The following is a 10,978-nucleotide window of genomic DNA, read 5'->3' as shown; positions in this document are numbered from 1 at the left end:
CTCTAGCGGTTCTCTAGCGGTTCTCGATGTAGTCATATAGATCCGCTAGAACATTACGAGTCTCTGCATGACCATGTAGCCATGTTGAGACTCGTAGAAGACCTAGTGGTCTTCTACGAGTCTTTGCATTCTTTTTATTAGATTAATGTAAAAATCTTTTCGTTTATATAATATGTATTTAGATTTAGATTTAACTGTAATACGAATTTATACTAAAGGTAAACTATAAAGATAAAAAAACAATAAAATAAAAAAAAACCAGCGTAATAAAATATTTTTATTTTTTGTCTTCTTACATAATTCAAAAAAAAAAGTTATCTTTATTAAGTTCGAATTTTTATAACTGCAAAAAACCAGTGTTGGAAAAAATTTGTTTAATACCTGTTTTCTATACCGGTATTGATAACCGTGGAAGCTCTACCTATGATCAATTGCAAAGCCTATAATAATTTATTTTTTTTCGATCAGAGGCATTTCATAGCCACATTTTTTAATTAACTCTGCAATAGCACTTGAATATCTCATCGCATGAATAGAAAACCCGTCGTATGCTGTACATTTAACTAATAATTCTTCCATTGACGTTGTTTGAATGAATTTTATCATACTTGCATTTTTCTGTATGAATGAATGAATTTATCATGCTTACCTATTTCTGTATGAACTTTATCATACTTGCATTTTTCATTCGGCTGATTAAGCTGAGTGAGATAAGTTAAAACACAAAATTTTATTTTTTTCGTTAATTATAATACATTTTTTATCATTGTGCAGTAGTAACATTAATACCTTTTTTATTCATTATTAATTTAGTTTAAATCTAAGGAACTTGAATCATTTCTTCATTAAGTCCCTTTTTTCCTTTCCAATCCTTACATTTCTGTGTAATTCATTAACCTATTTTTATTTTTTATACTATTCATAACTGAATAAAGCATGAGATTGAAAAAAATGAGAAACGGAAACCACTTTCAAAATAAATTACTAACAAATTAAAAAAAAAACAATCATTATAATCTATCAAAATGTCATCAAAGCAGTTTGAAATCCATAAAAAAACCTTGGACAAACATAAAGAAAATTAATCATGGAGCTACAAACGAGTCTTAAAAGTTTATCTACTGTTATAAAGGTTAGAAAAAGACATAAGAAGACTTTATCTATCAAACGAGCTATAGAAACCAAAAATTTTTTAACAATAAATTAGAGATAAATAAGCTTCATTCTTCTTTTGAAAGAATTCCAGGCTTGTCTAACAGAAAAAGAGCTAAAAAGTACACAGTTTTTTTTGTTTTTGGTAAGAAAAGTGAAGAAATACTACAATTACAAGTCTTTTCGAGCAATTAAATACCCAAATTGTTCTAAAAAAAAAAGTTCCACTGCCAAAACACGAGCACAAAAACTTTACACCCTTGACGAAATTGATTGACTTACATAAATTGATAAGGTTACTTTAGTCAATTTTCTTGTGACAAATATTTTACTTGAATTGTTCGTGGCAGTGTACTCTCGCCTGTCAAATAAACGGGGGGGGGGGGGGGGGGCTTAATAAATAGGAGGGTAAGAAATATTTTTAAAATATTTTGGACCCTCCCATATATGTTGAAATAACACTGACTTTATAAGTTGAAATAACACTGACTTTATAACAAAAATATCATTTATGATATTTTTGTTATAAAGTCAGTGTTATTTCAATAAACACGCTTCTTCTTTCTTAAGATAAAAAGAGGTTTTTTGGTTGTTTCTTGTTATTCATCTATGATGGAGAGACGTTACTTTTGAGTAATGAAAAAAATATATATATATAGAAATAATAAAATATATAAATAATAATATATATATAGAAAAAACATTTACTCAAAAATATAACCTTTTTTGTTCTAAAAAGTAGAAAATAAACTTTTTAATTTAAATTTAATAGTTCAGTAAACTAAAGATTGACAGATCTGCACAAGATTTATATAGAAACATACCTGTCAATCTTCAGTTTACTGAACTATTAAATTTAAATTAAAAAGTTTAATCTACTTTTCAGTACAAAAAAGATTATAATTTTGAGTAGATGTTTTTGCTACATTTTATTTTCTACTTTTTAGTCTTTACAAAGAGTTACGATATATTAGTATTAAACAAAATTTAAAAAAAGAAAAAAGTATTTTTAAAAGATTTAAAAAAAAAATACAAACCCACAAGCAATCATAGCCAATTTTAAAAATGAAAAGATGTATATAGAAAACGGAAAAAAGTATGTTGTTGCCAAAAAAGAATAACAACCCACAACCAATATAAGCAAAATTTAAAAATAAAAAGATTTGGTAATGAATTTTGATTACTTTTAAAAATAAACTCACAACCAATTCCGTAGCTAATTTCTTTATAAAAAATTAGTTTCAATTACTTAGTAGTGGTGTTCAAAAATTAAAATTTAAATACGTGAATACACAAAAAGAATATTTTTGTTGTTAACTTTAGTTGATCAACTGCCAACTGGATTAGATATTTTACAACACATAGCTTTTAATAAGTTGACGCTTTCTAAAACATCAAAAAAGTCAATGATAATTGCATGCTCGGTAAGAAAAGACAGAAAGTACGAGAGATGTGTTGAACTTCATTGGAGGTGTATTATAAACAAAATCAAGGGTCCTTGCCTTAAAGCTGGATTCCCTCTTCAATCAGATAATAACTTGATACAAAAGCTGAATAAGTTGAACAAAAAATGTTTGAATTTGAAAAAAAACATGCACAGGAGGTCGCCTTTAGAACTAAAAAAGCAACAAGACTTTAGAAAGGAGCTGGGAAAAATCTTTCGGGCAGAAATAGCTGACTTACAAAACTGGATAAAGAAGGAAAAGAATAGATCAGACCTAGATAGGAAAGAGGACTTAGATTTTTTATACAATCAAGAACACAACAAAAAGTTATTTCTAGGGCCTGAAGACAAAAAGTATAGCGAAAAGGTATTAAATATAATAATATAAATCCATATTATAAACCTTTTTTCTGAATTTAAAAACTCTCCTCTCATTGCTCACTCTTTTCCAACTTTTCATTAGTTTTTATTTTGGGTACATTAATTTTTATTTTATAATGTATGCTGTTTAGATTTCGGAGAATACAAGAAAGAGAAATCCATCTATAAAAAGTGCTGCTAAATCAGTAGAAATAAGTTCAGAGTTAGAATTTGGTACGGACACCAGCGAAGATTCATCCTTTGATTCCGATTTTGAACCAGAATATTGGCGTTCTGTAGAGTCAAGTAGTCTTATAAAAGCTGAGATTCCGAGAGATATTATTTCTGGTAACGTTGCTCTAATTTTCACAATTACTGATATTTCTCTAAACTTTTTGACAAAAGTTACTGCTGCAATCCTTGATAGTTATGGGGTTGATCTTACAAATGTAAATTGCAGTAGGTCAATAGCATCTAGAAATATGGAACAAACAGCTCATGAAATAGCAGTTATTGCTAAAGAAGATGTCGAACTTAGCATCCAAGCTTCTTCCTACCCATGCATTATACATTTTGATGGAAAGACGCTTTTCGAAATTAATAATGGGAAAAAGTTAAAGTATGTTAGACTTGCTGTTCTGGCAACTATTGATAATAAGTCCCATCTTCTCGGAGTTACGCCATTACCCTCTTCATCTGGAGGTAATCAGTACAATGGTGTAATGAAAGTCCTAAAAGAAAACAATCTCGAATCAAAGATTGGATTACTTTGTTTTGATACCACATGAAGCAATGCAGGAATACATAAAGGATTTTTAATAAGAATATCTACTGAGTTAAATAAATATCTAATTCTTTTAGCTTGCAGACATCATGTTTCTGAGTTGAGAATCGCACACTTTTGTGAGGCTATAACACATGAAAAAACTACGACCCCCAAAACTACAAACCCTTTGTTTAAACATTTCAAAAACTTGTTTGAGCAGCCTAATTTTGAGTACAACCCATCTATGTTAGTAAAATTTGGTTGGGAAGAAATTAAAGGAGCTGTTGTTGAAAAAGCTGCTACAGAATCTCTTGTGTATTTGTAGATCTTACTTATAGAGAAATAATATTGTAAGAGAAGATAGAAAAGAACTTGCAGAGCTAGTGATTAGCTACCTTTCTCCTTCTATCATTAAAATTCGAGAAACTGGAGCGGTTTATCATGCAAGATTTCTTGGGAAATCTATATATTATTTTAAAATGCAAATTCTTTTAACTCAAATTGATTTTATTTAAAAAAATAGATAACATATTAAGGTAATAACTGAATCTATAGCTTGTTTTTATGCAAAGTGGTACCTTCAATCAAATGATACAATCAAAGCTTCTTTTATGAATGTAACTGCTATTCATCAAATGCATCAGTATAAAGCAGTATGGGCAGAACCATTTGTGGTTGATGCTGTGTTGAATTCTTTATTTAAACAAACATGGTATCTTGACTCAACTCTGATTCCTTTAGTCTTGCTGGATGATGGTTTTGCACTCGAAGAAAAGAAAAAAATTGCTGCTGCAATATTATCATTTCCAAAACCTAAGTCATGTTACTTTAAAACTGACAATAAGCGAAAAAAAGATATAGAAAAATTGTTGAAAAATGAACTTAACATTCATCAGCAAATTCCTCGCTTAGCTTCTTTGGTTGATGACTTCTCCTGGTTAATGTTTGATATGATCGGAATAAAAGATCAACGAATTGATGATTGGCTGACCTTACCACCTCAGTATTGGCACACGCAATCAACATATAAGTTACTTTTAAATTTTGCGAAAAGTATTGTTTATATAGGCTTATTGCTGTGGACAAAGTTCGCTCAATTTTTAAGGCATCAGGCAGTGAATCTTTATTAACCAAGAAACAAAATAACAAAATTATAGGCAAGAAAATAATCGCAAAGGGACTACTTAGCTTACGCTCCAAAATTCAGAAGATAGCTTGAACTTTAGTATTTATATTACAAAGATATTTTTTAAAGATAAAAGTTGCACGTAATTTAAGTTTGTATCATTCAATCAACCTTTAAAAAAATCATTTCCTAAAAAGCTAAATACGAATAAAATGAAAACAAACAATGTGAATATAAACAAATAATATAAATACGAATTATTGCGCATTCTTTTGTTAAATGCGCATATTTTCGTATTTTTGCATAAAATCGTTTTCAATTTAAAGAACTATCAAGAAAAATCACGGATACACATCAATTTAAAAAAAAGTATAGATTATAACAAGCAAATCAAAAAAAAAAAAAATTGAAAATTGAAGATTTATCTTGTGCTCAAAGCCTTGCTATGAGGGTACTATTTGGGGCATTTTTAGGTAAGGTTTTGACAAGGTAAATCTCAATATTTTTGATTTTTTGCACGGTCGTTTCCAGGAGAAAAGTTACTATACGCATGCGCAGTGGAATTACATTTATTGAAGAATTTTTAAAATGGTTACCGTTACAGCGTTATAAAAACTAATCATTGACAACGAGTAGTTTGTTCAATTTTAGATAATTAAATAGGTTTTTAATTAGTTTTTTAATGAAATTATTTTGAAAATAACTTGTAGCTGTACAAAGAAACTTTTCAAATAAAATACAAGACCTCTGATTGTGAATAATATCTACGTTCAGCTAAAGCAACTTTAGTGTTTTTGTTTACAATTTTTAAACCTTTTTTAAAATATTTTTGAGCGTAGAAATTTTTTAATTTAAATTTATTCAGCAAGATGAACTTTTTATCTTTTTTGTATTTTTTGCTTATATGAGGATTCAATTTTTTTTGCAGGGTTAAAAGAAAATCTTAATCATTAAACTTTTGCAACCTGTTGCTATGGTACTCTTTTCCGATGTGGCTTTATCTATATATATATATATATATATATATATATATATATATATATATATATATATATATATATATATAAATATATATATATATATATATATAAATATATATATATATATATATATATATATATAAATATATATATATATATATAAATATATATATATATATATATATATATATATATATATATATATATATATATATATATATATATATATATAAATATATATATATATATATATATATATATATATATATATATATATATATATATATATATATATATATATATATATATATATATATGTATATATATTTATATATATGTGTGTGTATAGTGCTCAATATTCTTAAAGAAGAGATCATAATATTGTTATATGTTAGTAACATACAGTGGCGGATCTACAGTACGGCGGATTAGGCGGCCGCCTAAGGAGAAGTATTGTATTATAATTAAGGTGTATCTTACTTTACATTTTTAAAACTTCAGAATTTTTTATTCTTTAGGGTTGCACAAAGTTGGCAAACAACAAGGTTGCAAACCGCGGAAATGAGCGATAGTGTTAAAAACTATGATTAGGCGAATGGCTTTTTTATGCATAAGGCCAAACAAATTTCGCCTAATCTGAGGCTTAAAAAGTCTGGAAATTATAAAAATTAGCCTGATTGGGTTAAAACTTAGCCGGTTGGGTTTTAGTTTAGGCTTAAATAGTCTGGAACTAAAGAAAATATGGTTGCTTAAATTAAAATTTAGTCGATTGGGTTATAATTTAGGCATAAATAGTCAGGAAATAAAAATAAATCTGTCAGATTAGGTTGGGGTTTTTGCTCTTGGAATTTCTAAATTAAGATGTCTAACATTTTTGATAATGTACGAATTGCTTTAGAAAGAAGCGATACAAGAAGTTATCCCTTGAAGTTGATTCTCTATGTTTTTTAACTGAAGAAAACTTGCATTTATTAATTAATCAAGTTCATCTAAAGTGAAATATCTGCGCAGAAGCATACTTAAGCAAAAATGCAAAATCGAATAAACTTGTACCTATTCTGTAAGTTATTATTTGCTTATACTACAGATTAAATAACTTAATGTAAATAAAGCAATACTGCTTTTTTTACATTAAGTTAATTAGAGGTTTTAATATGCACAGCATGTTGTTTATATTTTGCTAACAAAGCATAAGTTAATTTTACAGATTATAAATTATTGTTTTAATCTGAACTATAAATCAATTGCAAAAGCTACTTTGTGGCTCTATTATTACGGATTTCCTGATATATATATATATATATATATACATATATATATATATATATATATATATATATCAAGAAATCTGTAATATTAAAGCCACATATATATATGTAAGTATTGTAATTTTAATTGTAAAAGTAAGTTTTTAAATTCATTTTAGATCAACTTCATCTGGTAACTGTCTCTACAGCTCAGTATCATTAGTTATTGTAGGAAATAATTCATTAGTTGATACTTTAAGGGTTCTTACCTCAATGGAATTGTTTATTAATGCTGATTTTTATTCAAAACATCCAATATTTAATGATATAATTAACAGTGGTAAATATAATTTTTTTTCTTATGATAACATTTTAAAGATGACGTTGTCTAAAACTGTTGTTGATCAAGATATCACTAAAAATAAACAATGTGTTCGGTCCGAAGCAATTGATAACTGCTTTGAAAATCAATGGTCATCTTTTATGTGTATCTTAGGCCTTTCATCTGTTGTCAATTCACAAATTTTTTGTCATTATCCTGAATTTGGACTTGATCGGGTTTTTTTTGCATTTAACAGATTAATAAAACTAAGGGTTAACGAGTTGAAGCCAACAAGAAACAAAGTAATAAATATAATGTTCTGTCGGATAGCTAAGTTACCATCAGGGTTTGCTTTTACACCCAATCATTTTGTACCGCTTGTTGTTTATGATTTTAAAGAGTCACGTAAAAGAAATTTTATTTCTGTTATGATGCCAGCCAAATTAATAAAATTTGATGAAACTCCAACAAAGGAAAAAAAGCAACTGTTTTTGAATTTTTTATCCTCTAAAGGAGCTACTAAACCTTCAACAACATCTGAATTAGATTTGTCTGCCAAAGATAGTTTCAGTGGTGATACCATTAAATGTTTGATTGTACCTAATGTTGAAAGCTCAATTGACTTTGTTAATAAATCTTTAGACGAGTTTGATGTTGCAAATTTTTGAGAACAACGAAGAGAGTTACAATGTAACAAAATGCTGTTTCATCAAAAAATTCTTCATTTAGTAAAGAATGTGTTTATCCCAGATAATTCTTTCAATTTTCCGCAAGGCAAAAACAATAGAAAGTTTTCAATGAAATGGCTTGAGACATTTTCTTGGCTTTGTTATTCTAAAAAATTAAATGGTGGATTTTGCTTGCCATGTGTATTATTTGGAGATGATTTTTCAACAAAGAATTACAAGGTTTCAGTGTTGTTTAAAGAACCACTGAAAAATTTTAATGATGCTTTCCCAGCCTTAAAACGCCATTGTGATCCGAACATAAATGGTTTGCATTCTCAAACGCAGAGCCTTTTTAATGATGTTATGAGGCAAGCTGCTGGTGATACAAAACCTATTTATGATATCATAGATCAAAACACCCTTGCAGAGATATCTGAGAATAAAAAAAACTTGGGTCGATAATTGATACTATTATTTTATGTGGCCGTCAAGGACTTGCTCTAAGAGGTCATAATGATGACTCTCAGTATCACTCAGAAGTTGGGCAATATAGTACCTCTTGTAATGTTGGAAACTTCATGGAGATTCTTAATTATCGTGTTAGAGGCGGTGATACTGAATTAGAAAATCATCTTAAAAACCACAAGAAAAATGCATCATATCTTTCAAAAACTATGCAGAATGAAATAATATTCTGTTGTGGTGAGATAATTTCTGTTAAAATTGTTTCCAATATAAAGACTGCCAAATTTTTTTCTATTTTATCAGATGAAGCCATTGATGTTTCAAACAAATCACAAATGTCTTTAGTGTTGCGTTATGTTGACAGTGGTAATAACATTACCACTGTCAACATAGACAAACTTTCCCCATCTCATTTAGATGGGGAAAGTTTGTCTGTTAACATTTTAGACACCATTGCATACCTAGGTTTAGATATTACTAATTGTCGAGGCCAAGTTTATGATGGTGCTGGAGCTGTAGCTGGAACAAAAAAGGGAGTTGCTGCACGAATTTTAAAGTTAAACAACAAGGCTTTATACACTCATTGTTTTAGCCATCGATTGAATCTAGCTGTGTGTAATTCTTACGAAGTTCAATTTCTCTGTAATGCAATGAACCACATAAAAGAGGTTTCTTATTATTTTAATCTTTCTATTAAAAGAAATTCTATCCTCGAGACAATGGTTTCAGAACACTGTCCTGATAAAAAAAACAAAAAACTAAGAGTTGTTTGTCGAACTAGGTGGCTTGAAAGAATAGATGGATTAGACACATTTTAGGAGTTGTATGTTCCAATAGTTTATTCCCTTGAAGCCATAAGCAATGACAGAAATAAGTTTGGGGCAGACTCCCAAACAGCTACATCTTTATTTAAATTGATTACCACCTTTGAATTTATTGTTTCTTTGGTTGTGACTAGAGCTGTTTTTGATGAAACACATGTAGTTACTAAAATGTTACAATCTAGCAGTTTAGATATTCAAACCTGTATAGATCTTATTTTTTGCTTGACTAATAGAATTACGACTATTAAAAACAAAATTGATAGTTTTCATGATAAGTGTTATCTTGATGCCAAAGTTATTGCTGAACAAATTGGGGTTGATGAATGTCGAAAAAGAACTGTTGGGAGACAAATCCACCGCGATAATCATCCAGCAGAGAATACATCAGAATATTTTAAACGCGTTTTAACCATCCCTGCAGTTGATCACTTAGATTTAGCTCTTTCTGATAGGTTTTGCAATGACAATTTAACTTTGTTCCATGGCTTGAGTATTATCCCTGATAAAATAATTTCTTTGCTAAATGGTCCATCAGAAAAAAATAATTGGAGGGAGAGCTTAAAGATTTTTTCAGATTTTTTTCTGAAGATTTGCCAAATCCGTTAGCTTTAGAAGCAGAGTGTGGTCTTTGGGAGATATACTGGACTACCACTAATTATCCCATTCCAAACAATGTATCTGATACTCTAAAGTCAATTTCATGTACTAAAACTTTTGCCAATATTTTTGTTTGTTTGCAGTTATTAGCAACTTCACCTGTGACAACATGTTCTTGTGAAAGATCTATTTCAAATCTTCGCAGATTGAAAACCTGGTCAAGATCAACTATGTCTGGAGATCGTTTGAATGGTTTAGCATTGATGTATACACATAGAGACATAGTTCCAGATACTCAAGAAATTATTAAAAAATTAGTGCAAAGAAATGGTAATCGTAAGTTAAACCTTTCGTGAGAACACGAACGCTTCAGTGATTCAGAGTTTGTATAAACTTTACTTGTATATATGTATGTATGTATATGTGTGTGTGTATATATATATATATATATATATATATATATATATATATATATATATATATATATATATATATATATATATATATATATATATATATATATATATATATATTATATTTATTGTTATATTTAATTTATAAAATTGTCTTTAATTATAAAGCTCTTGGTTTTCTTTTCATTTTGCAACTTAATGAATAGTTTAAAAAGGTAAATAGTTTCTTTTAAGCAGATAAATTTCAATTTAGTGAAATAACTATGTAACTGTTTAGAGACAAAGTTCTTCAAGTTTTATTCATCACAAAGTTCATTATTCATCACAAAGTTCATTATTTGAAAATTAATAAATTAATCAAAAGTATTAAAAAAAGTTGATTTCCTTCCGGACAAAACAAGTGCAACTTGACAAAATGTTGACCAAGCTGTATTTCGCTATCAAAATTTCGTGGCGAATCCATTGTTGTCGATCACAGCCTTGCATCTTCGAGGCATAGATTCGATCAGGTGATCAATGAAACTTTGTGGAATCGCTGCCCAGGTCTTTTGGATTTGTTCAAACAGTTGATCCTTATTACGAACACCTTCACGATTAATTCTGCGGTTGACGAT

The 10,978-nt window shown here is 28.6% G+C and overlaps 2 protein-coding genes across 2 annotated transcripts; both read left to right on the top strand.

The window, feature by feature from the left end:
* Positions 1 to 6,743: 6,743 nt before the first annotated feature.
* On the top strand, positions 6,744 to 8,471 carry LOC136086538 (uncharacterized). Its single transcript, XM_065808798.1, has 2 exons — positions 6,744 to 6,888; positions 7,255 to 8,471. Exon 2 carries the CDS (start codon positions 7,349 to 7,351, stop codon positions 8,063 to 8,065), a length of 717 nt encoding a protein of 238 aa, XP_065664870.1. The 5' UTR covers positions 6,744 to 6,888; positions 7,255 to 7,348; the 3' UTR covers positions 8,066 to 8,471.
* A 172-nt stretch (positions 8,472 to 8,643) lies between these two features.
* On the top strand, positions 8,644 to 9,348 carry LOC136086232 (52 kDa repressor of the inhibitor of the protein kinase-like). Its single transcript, XM_065808519.1, has one exon. The coding sequence runs from the start codon at positions 8,644 to 8,646 to the stop codon at positions 9,346 to 9,348; it is 705 nt and encodes a 234-aa protein (XP_065664591.1).
* The last annotated feature ends 1,630 nt before the right edge of the window (positions 9,349 to 10,978 follow it).

The sequence above is a fragment of the Hydra vulgaris genome, chromosome 10, assembly GCF_038396675.1.
Source record: "Hydra vulgaris chromosome 10, alternate assembly HydraT2T_AEP".
Taxonomy (NCBI): Eukaryota; Metazoa; Cnidaria; class Hydrozoa; order Anthoathecata; family Hydridae; genus Hydra; species Hydra vulgaris.
The sequence above is the reverse complement of the archived record's forward strand: the minus strand, read 5'-3'. Positions and strand labels throughout refer to the sequence as shown.